Source organism: Harmonia axyridis, chromosome 2, assembly GCF_914767665.1.
Source record: "Harmonia axyridis chromosome 2, icHarAxyr1.1, whole genome shotgun sequence".
NCBI lineage: Eukaryota > Metazoa > Arthropoda > Insecta > Coleoptera > Coccinellidae > Harmonia > Harmonia axyridis.
The window spans coordinates 63,587,260-63,601,229 of record NC_059502.1 but is presented as its reverse complement, the minus strand read 5'-3'; the positions used below and the strand labels follow the sequence as shown (position 1 = coordinate 63,601,229).

General features: G+C 33.2%; 2 protein-coding genes and 1 long non-coding RNA gene across 4 annotated transcripts; 1 reads left to right on the top strand and 2 right to left on the bottom strand.

Annotated features, from left to right (window-relative positions):
• Positions 1-2,316: 2,316 nt before the first annotated feature.
• LOC123673101 lies at positions 2,317-4,120 on the bottom strand. The gene is made up of 3 exons (XR_006746430.1): positions 4,036-4,120; positions 3,386-3,979; positions 2,317-3,264 (listed from the first exon to the last, which is right to left on the bottom strand). It is a non-coding gene; the product is annotated as an uncharacterized LOC123673101 (long non-coding RNA).
• A 166-nt stretch (positions 4,121-4,286) lies between these two features.
• Positions 4,287-6,522, top strand: LOC123673100 (40S ribosomal protein S24). 2 transcript variants are annotated; one of them, XM_045607528.1, is made up of 5 exons: positions 4,287-4,430; positions 4,620-4,766; positions 4,825-5,070; positions 6,113-6,143; positions 6,411-6,522. In XM_045607528.1, exons 1-4 carry the CDS (start codon positions 4,428-4,430, stop codon positions 6,125-6,127), a joined length of 411 nt encoding a protein of 136 aa, XP_045463484.1. In that variant the 5' UTR covers positions 4,287-4,427; the 3' UTR covers positions 6,128-6,143; positions 6,411-6,522. The 2 variants fall into 2 exon arrangements, with proteins under 2 accessions (XP_045463484.1, XP_045463485.1); XM_045607529.1 differs by lacking the exon at positions 6,113-6,143.
• A 978-nt stretch (positions 6,523-7,500) lies between these two features.
• Positions 7,501-9,151, bottom strand: LOC123673036. Its single transcript, XM_045607442.1, has 6 exons — positions 8,735-9,151; positions 8,223-8,393; positions 8,129-8,167; positions 7,861-7,990; positions 7,728-7,781; positions 7,501-7,659 (listed from the first exon to the last, which is right to left on the bottom strand). Exons 1-6 carry the CDS (start codon positions 8,786-8,788, stop codon positions 7,508-7,510), a joined length of 600 nt encoding a protein of 199 aa, XP_045463398.1. The 5' UTR covers positions 8,789-9,151; the 3' UTR covers positions 7,501-7,507.
• Between the last annotated feature and the right edge of the window lie 4,819 nt (positions 9,152-13,970).

Sequence of the window (13,970 nt, the reverse complement as noted above, 5' to 3'; positions counted from 1 at the left end):
ATATCAACGTCAAACATCAAAGTATAGAACAAATAGAAAGTAGTTCAGGCACGTGCGCATGCCTTAACTAAGAACTAACAAGAGAGTGCATAAACGCCACTGAATTCTTAGGTTTAGTTCTTAGTTCTTAGGTACGGTGCATAAATCCACCATCAATGAGGGCGTTTATGCACGTTTCCTAAGAACTAACACTAATGGTGGATTTATGCACCGTACCTAAGAACTGAGGACTAAGAACTATGAACTAAGAACTAAACCTAAGAATTCAGTGGCGTTTATGCACTCTCTTGTTAGTTCTTAGTTAAAGCATGCGCACGTGCTCGAACTACTTTCTATTTGTTCTATACTTTGATGTTTGACGTTGATATTTATTGTGAAAAACTGAAATTTAATTTTTTCAAATACACCTAATATTTTTTATCGATAAACACGAATAAAGAACATAAAATGCTAGAAACTGGTACTCGTTAATATTGAAATTCTATGCGGCGCACATGCACTTCTATATTTTACCTGAGCCCTTAGTTCTTAGTTGGCCTGCTAATATTAGTTCTTAGTAGGGATGTGTGGTTCGTTCAATTTCGACGACCCGGGTCGAACCAGATCAATAGCTCTGACGACCCGGTTCAAAAGACCCGTTCAATTGACCCAATGGTTCTTTTCAGCTCACTAGCTCAGATCGAACCATGCACGATTTGCGCATGATTCAAAGATCCGTAGATCTGGTTCTTTCGTTCCTTCTTTTCTTTACCTGGTCAAGTTAAGGTTAAGAATGTTTTTGTTAAGTTAAGATCACCTTTGTATTTGTGGATCGGTATGTTTTTAATAGGATCGAGAATTCGTGATAATGATATATTCGAGACATGATAATAAACATAAAGGAGATAATCCATTATCAAGAAGTTATAAGTTACCGAATTGGCCGAATATAATGAATTGAGTTAATTGAGTTGAGATCTGATCCATGTAATGATTATGAAAAAATTTCATAAACCAATTTATGTCTCGTTCAAATTGAATGATTGCGGACTATTCGAGGTTTTAGCTACTAATAAATCATGAATGTATAGTTTTAACTAAACTACATTCATGTTTCTGAAAAATTTTTATCGAAAAATAATAAACAATATACATTAACACATTTTCAAGATATCATAATTGGTAATAATCATGAGAGGGAGCCATTACAGACAGTTACTATCTATCATTTTTGTTCAAAACCGGGTGCCGACTGCCGAGCCGATGATTCATCTGCGAAATTGATGTATTTTATTACTACCAGATGTTTCTTTGCGGTCAACCCATCCGAAATAGTCTACCTAGACTAGAAAAACGAACCATTCCATGGATCTTTCGATCTTTGGGACCTAAAAGATCCACAGATTGAATGAACTGAACGTGAAAGTTTGACTCATCTGGATCGGTTCGAACGAACGAATCATTTTCAGCGAGACGACCCGATCGAACCATTCGTTTTGAAGACCCGGGTCTTTTGATCCGTTCGTTCGTGAACGACACATCCCTAGTTCTTAGTTCTTAGGAAACGTGCATAAACGCCCTCATTGATTTGTTAGCGTTCAATTCTTAGGTCTTAGTTCTTAGGTTTAGTCTTAGTTCTTAGGACTGGTGCATAAATCCACCATAACAGGCCAACTGTTAACTAAGAACTAAGGGTTCAGGTAAAATAAGGAAGTGCGCGTGCGCTGCATAGAATTTCAGTATTAACGAGTACCAGTTTCTATCATTTTATGTTCTTTATTCGTGTTTATCGATAAAAAGTATTAGGTGTATTTGGAAAAATTGAATTGAATTTTTTTCACAATAAATATCGATGTCAAAATCAAAGTATAGAACAAATAGAAAGTAGTTCGAGCACGTGCGCATGTCTCAACTAGGAACTAACATGAAATTGCATAAACGCCACTGAATTCTTAGGTTTAGTTCTTAGTTCATAGTTCTTAGTCCTTAGGTACGGCGCATAAATCCACCAATAGAATAGATATCAATTATACTATTCTATCTCAATGGGAGTGTATAGAATATAGATCTATACACTCCATAATGAAAATTATTCGGTGTATCCTCAGATTAATGTTTATCACTCTATGGGTGTATCTGAAAAAATTAAATTTTATTTTTTCACAATATCAATGTCGAACATCAAAGTAAAGAACAAATATAAAGTAATTCGAGCATGTGCACTTTCCTTCACTAATAACTAACAAGAGAATGCATAACTTAACACCACAGAATTCCTTGGTACTGGTAGAGTTCATAGTAATTTTTTCTTAGGAAAGGTGCATTAATCCACCATCAGAAATAAAGATTTGTTTATTATTATTATAATTCTCACAGAACAAGAGACTCCAGCAAGAAACCATAACCATATCGGTTTTAGTTGTGTTCTTTTGTTCAGCAAAGTATTCAGCACTTCAACCACGGTTGCATCAAATCGTACTGTTACTCGTTCTTTTAATCACCGATACAGCTCTTTCTTTCGTTATACACCTGATGAACCATCAGACAACTCATCGTGTTTCAGTCAGGATGGATCTGTGATCAATAAAAGAACACCACTTTTATTTCCCAATGCATCTGAAGTATGCAGTCCTGATAACTTCAGTAATATAAATATTATGTTTCTGTGTTTTTGTGCTAGACACAAATCTATCTGTTGATTACTTGAAACGATTCTTGCGGTACTGTAAATTTTTGTTTGTAGAGGGTCTTCAACAGATTAGGTATCAAATTTTTGTATTAAGGTGTCCCTAATTTCAATTTCTGAACTAGTTTCATAATCACTTTTTTTCAAAATAATCCTCATCAACATTTTCTAGCTATCATACCCAAAAATTTCTATACTTTCTTCTTCTGCCCATTGGAGTAAGATACTTTCAAAGGCTGGATCACCAACCTAAACACTTTTGGATGTGGAAGGTATTTCACTCATTATAAAAGTTTCAAACGTACAAACTATAATCTCCAAAATCCAAAAATGACTCTCCGAATGTAGAGAGAACACAACTAGAGTACAGACAAAAACACAGACTGCTCTATAATTTCAGATCTTATTATCTTTCAAACCGTTACTACCAGAATTGTCTCTTTGCACATACTAACGGAAGATGAGACCTTTTGAATGTACTATGCACTAGGGCGGTTAATGATTCCTGAAGTCAACTCATAAGTCATTTATCAATTTTATAAAACAATTCCATATAGTACTTGATTCGTCCATATCAAACCTTCTACCAAGACCTGAAACTGATAATTATTTTATTTGAATATGGAATGAACAAAAAAATTTCTTGTTCAGATGAAAACTTTTAAATATTTAATTATGCTTCCTCAAAGCTGTCTTTAATATGAAATCAAATGTAGGTACCTCTATGGCAACACCAATTGCTATCTGGATTTCCAAGAACCAGACAGCACAAAATCATTGTTATTCAGGATTTGTTTATTTTCCTGACTGATTCGCTGGAATGGACATCGGATCTAATTTTCATTGAAAGAATATAAAATGAAAATCGTGTTTTAGATAGTTATTTTACAGTGTCCTAAAATAGCTGTTTCTAAGTTGCTTTGTTCAATCATCTTGTCAGCAAAATGTTGGTGGGAAGATCTGAGCCGAGCTGCTCTAGATCAGCTGGTCTCTATATTTAAATACACAGCGATTCGCCATTTAAATCGAAAAAAAGGTGGTTAATTTAGTACCTATTGCAGAATTTTAAATTCTCCTCCGAAATGGTAGGAATTTCTGAGAATATGAGTTAGGTAATAAGAGCTTCTCATTATTTCCCCCAACCTGTAACATTTCTCACTACATAATGTATAACACAATAAATTTCATTCCTTTCCTCCTTTGATCTCATGTGAATCTACTGAAAAGGGAAATGTTTCAATTACTCTACTGCTTCTTATTCACACAGTTCAACACATGATTTTGTGGCCAACATTTAGGAATACTCCTTCTAACCTAAAATGTTGGGAGGTTGATGGAAAATATTCATGAATTTATATTGATTCACCTACTGCTGTTTCCACGATTTGAATAGAAAATATAAAGATAAAATCAATTGTGTTGTATGTATATAGAGATCAGCTGTTTGACCCATTTTCAAGATTTGTTGTTTATAGATGGCGCAACCTACCATTGAATTGCTTTAGTCCTATGATGAAGATGTACTCCTCAAAAGAGAATTGAAAATTTTCAGTTGAATAATCGAAATTTTCACAATTGATATTTTCATTATATTTTGTAGAAAATATTTTTAAAAATTCCATACATATTGGTGTTAAGAAAAAAAATTATATTATTCTATGATCGCTCTTTCAATGCTCGAGTTACTATCTGTCATCGTTGTCACGTTTCTTTTCAAGTCGCAAGTACATTGAGGTTACTGTTGAGTGTTTGTTAAATCAAAATGGTAAGTAAATCTTTTCTAAATTTATTTATCTGATCTATTTATATTCAATAATTATTTTATTAATAACAATGAGTATTCTAATTAAAGAAATGATGCCTTGTAGTATTTTTTTTTTAATTTATCTTTTTCCAAGTTTTTTCTCAGATTCCAACCTCACTATATTGACTATTAATTTGTTGTATTTTTCAGTCGGAATCAACTGCTACCATCCGTACGCGGAAATTCATGACCAACAGATTGTTATGTCGCAAACAAATGGTCGTTGATGTTCTCCACCCAGGACAGCCTTCGGTTAAAAAAACCGACATCAGGGAGAAGTTAGCTAAAATGTACAAAGTATGTTATAATATCATACCTATGAATGCAATGAAAATGTTGATTTTTATAATTTTAGGTTACCCCAGATGTAGTCTTCGTTTTCGGTTTCAAAACGAATTTCGGAGGTGGTAAATCAACTGGGTTCGCTCTAATTTATGATACTTTGGATTTCGCTAAAAAATTTGAGCCAAAACATAGGTTAGCAAGGCATGGTTTGTATGAAAAGAAAACACAAACCAGGAAACAACGTAAAGAAAGGAAGAACAGAATGAAGAAAGTTAGGGGTACCAAAAAAACTAAAGTTGGTGCTGCAGCCAAGAAGGTTAGTATCACTTTCATTCATCATATTCTAGGTTCTATTGAGAGAATTATTATCATTAATTTTGAAGTTATTAGTAATATAGTCCTTTTTCACTTTTGCCGTTCATCATTATTCTATATAAAAGACATTTTTCTTGGTTTCATTTATTCAACTGCTGTCTATTAAACTAGAAAAACTTCACTACTAGTAACACCATCAAAATTAGGGGTACCGACAAATCCCAACGAAGTTTATAGTTAATTTTCTCTTGTACCCTTTCTCGGAATTATGCTATAATTGTTTTATTTATAATTTGATTCCTCTGATACATAACTGTTCAGTTACTCGGCTTCTTGTTATATGCAGGGGTGATTAAAAAGTAAGCCTTTATTTAGATAACTCTGAGGAGTGAATCGTTGATAGACAATAATATTTACTTCTTTAGAATTGCAATATCTTACTTTTAAAAGAAATAACTTCACATTTAATGGTTTCCGTACAGTAAAATTTTTGTCATTGTATTATGGAATGACGACCATCAACTTGGTTTCAATGAACTTTTTCATATATAATGAAATTCCATTCAACAATATCAAAATTCTGGAATTGATGTTGAATGTTTGATGCTTCAATATATTAAGTTGTATGTTAACTATTATTGAGAGCTTTGCAATTCAAGACATAAATTTCTCATCCAACAACGGTACCATTTAAAGACCTGTTATTTCTTTCGAAGTAAGATATCCCATTAAATAAAAGATATGTTCAGAAAAAGATGCAATATATCAGTTTTCGTAAACACACATACAGGTTGTTCTGAATAAATCCTTCTGTCTCTTTTTTTGCCCTCCCCTGTATATCAAAAACATGTAAATGAGGACGGCTACAGTTAAAGAAAAACTGCTAAAATCGAAGAAAGTGTTAGAGGGAAAAGTAACTACAAACTTTATTATGAAATTGTCGATTTCCCTAATTTTGCCTGAGTAAATAAAAGGGTAACTTTACACTTGGAACTTGGTTGATATTACTTCAATTTTTTTGTAAATGTATTATTAATTTACAGGGAGGCAAAAAATAATTTTTCAACATATTATGTATGTACAGAGTGGTTCTTCTTCCTACCCCACATTCCATAAATAATCGTTAATTGTATAGTTTTGTGTAGAGGAATTTCTACACGAAGTGATTGGTTAACACCTTCCGTATTAACATATTTTCATTTGTTTTTTTAATTATTTCAGTTTTATGTGGCTTCAATTTTTTTTTCATTTATTTATTGCTGATCCCTTAACAAATATTTCATTGCTCGTATCAAATTGATATTTTTACGAATTCTAATTACTATTTTTTTTTTGTTGCAGTAATTTTATGGAGAACGTCGGAAAAACATGATTCTGTACAATATTTTAACAGCCAAGGACCTGAAGATATTGCACATATTGATGTTTTGATAATTTAATAAAAAATAAAACTAAGTATAGTATTTCATTTCTCCGTTTAATTATTAAGTTTTTATGAAGTATTCAATTAAAATCTGGTTGAAAATATTCTTTGGAATGGGTATCTATCAAGTGTTTTTTTTATGGAAGTGGGGAAATATTACAGTAGTGAAGATAGTTTTGATACTTGTTCTCCAATAATGAAAAAACTGGTCTGAGAAAGTTAAATTTTCTTGAATTTCTTTGTTCATTGCTATAAGGAAAATACAAGTTGAGAGAGAAAAAACGTTTTCAAAGGAGAACTAACAGAATTTTTAGAGAAACTGGTCTATTTTTTCGGTAAATTCGTAAACTATATATGTATAAACTTGAATCAAGTTGAAAAGTATGAAGCATCCCGCCAGAGATATGGACTACTCTGGACCCTGCACATTTAATTAGGGAAATGGCTTTCTGTGAATTTAGTTGTAGTTCTTGATGGGATAATCTTGAAAGTATATCCACAAAGCTCGGAAATTACCAGTTTTCCAGCTATGGAGCTTTGAAAATTGATTTCTTACAGTATTTACTACTGGAGAGCTTTCATTTATGTTTGGGATGGAATTTGAATGTTCGGAACCTAGAATTCGACAGAATTTTTTCTCAGTTGAATAAGGCACGGCCCTCGATAATTTTTCATACATTGCTCCACATCAACAATGAAATGCAAATTGCAATTCATTGGTAATATAAATGATGCATTAGTGTTCTGTAATGTGAATGTACCAGAAGTACCCATATCCATTCAATGAACTTTATGTAAACAGCAACCAGTAGCGTAGTTAAAAATTGTGGAAAATAAAACAACAACATTTTTTCAGGAAATTTAGGGAAACATGCATTACTATAGTTTATTAGTTTACATACATATAGCTGAAACAATGAATTATATTTCACATTTTAGTTTTTTGTATATGTGTAGGCACTTCTTTCCTGAATTGAAAATGCACTCCACCTTAGAAGAATATGGGTTATTTTAATTAGCTCCTAAGGGTATTGGAAAACCGGACACTAAAAAAAAGTTCTATAAAATGTGCTGATGCAAATTTCTCTTCACTTACTCCCTTCTGCAAGGACAAACATCTCACAAATTCAGCATTCATCTCGCATTTTCTGATTACATCGTTTTCATCTAAAAAATAAATTCAATCCCAAATTGATTTTTTTGATTTGTATAAATGAATGTTTTTATTTTTTTACCTTCGTTTAAATATTCTTCCATTTGAAGGTTACCTTTAAAACGTAGATTTTGTACTGAAAGAAAAAAATATTCGCACAATTTTTCCCTTCAATCAGTTCATCTAATTCATACAACCACATTAGACTAAGTTACCTGTACTATTTGATAAAGCATCATTGCATGAATTGAGTCTTAGGAGCAAATCCATTCCTTGTGATAATACGACGTGTTCTTCTATCCAGGTTTTGATAACGTCGTATATAGGATATTTTTTAGAATTCAACTGAAAGTTATATAAATTTAACAAATTGACCTCATATTACATCAGATATTGTATTCGAATATAACTTTTGAATTCATTATTATAATCTTTCTTTTCAAGTTTAAATCACAAATATTTTTATTGAATTAACGCACTTACCATATGAAGTTCTTGAAGAATACATTGGTAGTACTCACACTGAAAAAATTTTAATGTTATTCATTTGAATTTCTCTCAATTCACTGAAAGCTACCTTTTCAGGAACTTTTTCATTTTCTATCACTTCTTTTCCCAGTTTTTTCTTGGCTAGATTGATGAGTGATTGTGAAGACTCATATAGTCGATCCAATATATCGACATGATTTTTGTAGCAGTAGGATTCTTTGTATTCTAATTGTTCAGGTTTGGGGCACTTCATTTCATCCTAGAAAAATTGAAGTTGATACTTTAATGACCGATTACCGATAGTTCGAACTTGACGACATATATTAATTGTATATTCAAGAACTAAGAACCTATGCAAATGCAAAATAATCGAATTTAAAGGTTCAGCTGAGTTATTAGTGATTTAATTTGAGCGTTCTTACAAATATTCAGATCTTCTTATTCATAATAATTGCATTTATCTACCAATTAAAATATATAAATGTCAAAAAAGAATTAATGATTCAAAAACTTTTCAACGATGTTGAATTATGAAATTTGGTTCAATCGATATTGTTCGAGAAAACTTATAAAAATTTTTCTATACCAATTAATTCTTACCGAATATACTGCACTAATCGTAACAAATAATAACAAAGATGCCACTGATTGCATTGTTAAAGTTCAGCCTGATCAATAGAATAAATCGAAGATAACTAAAAAAAAAATACCATAAAGGTTTTACAATGAAAAACCTGGTAATAGCTTTACAATGACATGTTCCATGCAGGATGTGAAAACCTACAATTAATTCGGTAATTGAAACTGAAATCGTTAACAAGAAACGGATTCAATTATAACAATTTCGTTCAACTTGATTTCGGCTTAGAAGCATATAGTTAAATGAACTGATTTAGGTTATTTACAACTAATTGAACCATCCGCTGATCATTGATGTCAATACAAAGAGATTTCGAGGAAATTCTTATGGGTATGGTATAAACATTCAGGGGCAGAAAACTAAGTATAGAAGGAATCCCCGGGAAAACTGGGCTATATAGCTCTTTTCAAATAACCTCCAGTTTAATTTATTCCATGCAATCTGAAAATTCGATAAAAAAACAGTGTTCTGTAATAAACAATATATGTTTGACCATTTTTCACTTTTTTGATACCCCTTGTGTTTCCACTATTTCCAAACAATTTGAGAATGTGCTCTAAAGGAGCCTAAATGCTCTCATAAACTAGCGCGGCAAACGCGAATATTCGTACCGCAACTGATTCTGGATCCTAATATTATTATCAATTGATAGTTTGATATTATCGGTACTACCGACATCAAACTATCAATCGATAGTCGATACTTTCCGATTAACAAATTATCAATCGATAATAAATTAGTAGGACCCATATCATTCAGATGCAGTAGGAATATTCGCACCTGGGAGCCTTATTTATTTATTTATTCATTCAATATATACAATTTTCTACAGGTTTAAACCCAACTACAGAACAAGGAACATATGAAAAATAAAGTATACACTAATATTACATATTCTGAGAAAAAAAAACGATAACAAAAATGCTCAGTCAGTCAAAATAATGTGATCTGATATTTAAAATGGAACAATTGAAAATATCCAAGTGAGAACTTATAATATTACAGACATCACACAAATTATAAAGCGGTGAAAACTTTAATGTATTTCTAACTCTAGAGTCTAGAGGGTGGTCTTGGAATAGCAAAATTTAGTTTTTCGAGAATGCAAGGATCTTTAATGACACCGTTTATTAGTTTGTGAGTAAATACAACTGAATGACATTCTCGTCGACATTTCAAACTATTCATGCAGTGTCTGCTCACAAGCAGGTTCTGTGGAAAACCAATAGGCGGGTAGACACCATCTGCTCTATATGAAAAAAGTTTTAACTAAGGGAACTAGGGGAAACAGATAAATCCAGGCTAGTCCAACATGCTTGGGATGAGGAACATAGGATCAAATGGGATGAAGCTTCCATAATATGAGAGGAAAAATGATCAAAACGGAGGAAACTCCAAGAAGCATCATTCATGACCATCACTCCCATAAGCATGCCGTCTTTGGAGATCAAGGAAGTCTGGGCACCAATCATAAGATCTGATCTGAGGAAATTGAACTCGATCCAGGTCGGAAGCATCTCGACACCACCAAATTAAAAATGAATCGGAATTCGGACGGATAACTGCGCAACCCAAAAATTCGACTACTGCGCATACCGGAAGTCATGTGTAACTTATATCAGTGGTGGATTTATGCACCAGTCCTAAGAACGTAGACTAAACCTAAGAACTAAGACATAAGAATTGATCGCTAACAAATCAATGAGGGCGTTTATGCACGTTTCCTAAGAACTAACACTAGTAGGCCAAGGCCAACTGTTAACTAAGAACTAAGGGCTCAGGTATAATATAGAAGTGCACGTTCGCCGCATAGAATTTCAATATTAACGAGTACCAGTTTCTATCATTTTATGTTCTTTATTCGTGTTTATCGATGAAAAGTATTATGTGTATTTGAAAAAATTTAATTTAATTTTTTCACAATGAATATCAACGTCAAACATCAAAGTATAGAACAAATAGAAAGTAGTTCGAGCACGTGCGCATGCCTTAACTAAGAACTAACAAGAGAGTGCATAAACGCCACTGAATTCTTAGGTTTAGTTCTTAGTTCATAGTTTTTAGGTACGGTGCATAGATCCACCATAACGTCGTTGCCGTAAAAAATACTACTATGTGCATTCATGCTCATTTTACAGGAGAGGCCAAAAACCTTTAGAAACTATCTCGTCTTATGTATAACTGAGAAGTTCATATATGAAATTGATTAATCCTTTTTTGTGATTATGATGAGACTTTTGAACGTCCAAAATATCAAATTTTCTTTATTTGGATGAATTGTGCACATAGGAGAAATGTGCTGACGCGAATCTCCCACTTAGGAGTTCTTTCACAGGAAATAATATCAGAATAGATAGAATAAATCATTTTATTTTACTATTATTACAATTGTGACCTAATGAATAAAAAATAAGGATGAATTCTTCAAAAAAATAACAAAGAAGGTCAAAATTATTTGCTGACGCGTTTTTTGTTCGGTATTCGGTCCAGATTGTTCACAGATAAGAGACTTCTTTTTTCAGGTTTATCTTTTTTGTAAGGCAGCTTATCATAAAAATCGTGATATTGTTGTTCCATAATTGACTTGTGGGATTGTAAATCTTTATATTTTGACTCACTGATAGGGATGGGGCTATTATATAATGATTTGAGACCTTTGAAGCATTCCACAAGGGGTCTTCTTTGAGGCAGCAATTTATATTCCTCACTAAATTCTGTTTTCGTGTACACTTTACAATCTGGCGTATACTTTATCTTACAGATATCATTTACACATTTTTCGCCAAAACCTATCCCTGGACGAATTGAAGCAAAAACGCTTTCCATTTTGGAATAGTCTTGGAAAAAATTGTGATGCACAATTTTTATATCATACGGATGCTCTGGCCGTGCTAATCGCATTCTGCAAACATAATCCATTGGAGTGAAAATTGGAGGTTTGAAGTAATGTTCCAGTGTAGAATGGACATTATCTGCTTCCATCATAGTATGACCTCTTTGAAGATAAAGCTGTTCAATGGTTATGCTTTTTTTACGGGCTACATCTGACAAATTTTGTTACGATTCTGGCTGGCACATTCATCGGAAATCAAAACCACATTCTGAGTTGTATTTGGTAACCCATCAATATAATCCACCAGACAGCTTGCGAATTCATTCGCGGTAATTCCTCCACCCACTTCATGCCAAACATACAGGCGTACATTACCATCATTTAGTTCATATAAAGTGAAGTTATGCAAAGTTAGTTTTTGCTTATAGTACATGGATGAGGCTAAACTGATTGGACACAAAAGTTTACTTGGTAAATCTACAGTTATTACTATTTTCGTGTTAGATGCACTTTCTTTTTCTTTGTTTTTCTCAATTCTTGCTTGGTCCTTCCTAAGAATGTGTTTCTCATATTCTTCCTTGGTGAGTTGACCTTCCTTGAAGCTTATAAATATATCGCATTGATCTTTTCTTGGTTTGTGAATTGCGATGTTTTTTTCTTTCAAAACAGAATCGAATGTGGTCTTTTTGGCAGATTGTAGGGATTGATCGTTGCACCATTCTTGATATACAGTCCTCATATGTTTTTTGATCTAAAAACAGGTTCAACATAGAGCTTTTTCGAAGATTGTCTACAGTAGTGACTTGGTACTTTCGGTTATGTATCCAGCCAAGTACTAACTGAATATTTGTCATTTTATACTTTTGTTTTACGTGAAGTATGAGGTCTCTGAGTTACTTCAGGTTCATCAACTTCTTTTTGACTATTTTCAGTAGATGTTTCTTCACGCAGTTTAGCCCACCTTTTGAAGGTATCTTCTCCTATACCTAAGGTATTTATGAAAAATTTTCGGCATACCCTCTCTCTTCTATTTCCACAATCTAAGAAAATATCATGTCCAATATTTTTCTTATGGTGACGTATATTTCCTCCTTATTTCCGACGGCGATTTACTTTTCGAGTGATGACTAATCCTTGAACGAATCCCCTTTTCTCAGACCATGTTGTCATGCTCCAAAATCTATTGAAGGCAGCTTGACGATCTGCATCGCTGAATAAAGCACAGCAGAAACTTCTAGGCGTTTTTTTGGAGGGACAAGGTGTTCACAGCGATTTTTCATGGTTCTATCTCCTCTCGGTACATTGTGACACACTTTTTCATTAACCACCTTATGGCCCATGTAAGATTTGCCGGCAGTCCGTTTTCTGGCTGATCGAGCGATATTTCGAAAACAACAATAGCTATGGGCTTCCCGTTTTTTCAGTTTAATCTGTGCTGAAAGGTGTTTGCTTATAACGTATTTAGGAAGTTGTCATTGATTGTAATATTTGGGAAATTAGTAATTTGAAATTATTGCATGATATATATTTTATGTGCACCAAGTTTCGTAACTTTTTTTCAGGGTTTCGATATTCATGGGGGGGTAATTACCCCCATTACCCCCCCGTAAATCCGCCCTTGGTTATGAAAAATGCTCAATCAGCTGTCGAAAATATCACCTATGTATTAGTGTTCACGGATGATGCGTGAAACATGCAGCGGACAAAATCGCCTATGTGAATTTAAATGCACATAGTAGAATTTTCACAAGATGTTCCAAAGAACGCTCACATAGGAGTTTTTATATCTGATAATTTGGAGATTGTAAGAAATATTTAAACACATAGAAGGTTTTCAGATCGATGCTCATGACCAGTGACAATCCATTTGTCCAAGAATCTGAAAATTCACTATTGTTGCACATTTTTCCCGGCAACGACAATAAGCTTAATGCGTATAAATTACAACTAATACTACCTGCTTCTGTAGAGACTAGTGGTGAGAATGAAAGGATTGCAAGCGATTCTACTTAAGTTCAAACCCCGATACCCTCATAACTCGAAAAAAGTGTGGGCGTACAAGTCCAGACAGACCAATTTTGGCTTCTCAGAACCAAACAATCGGTCCTTCTCAGGACCACCACCCTGAAGACGGCAGGCGAATGCTTGCCGAAACATCGGAATTAACCAACTGCATAGATGATGGAAACAGCTCAAAATAACCATCTAACATTTAGTCCATCATCAATATCAAGACAACAATTAGCCTTATGAGTAATTTGAAAATTATAGTACTTGTCTTAATGAAGAGGTTTTAGAGAGTGTATGGGATATACTCTCGTTACTGGAATTGCACAAATAAATATTTATATTAATTAAATAAT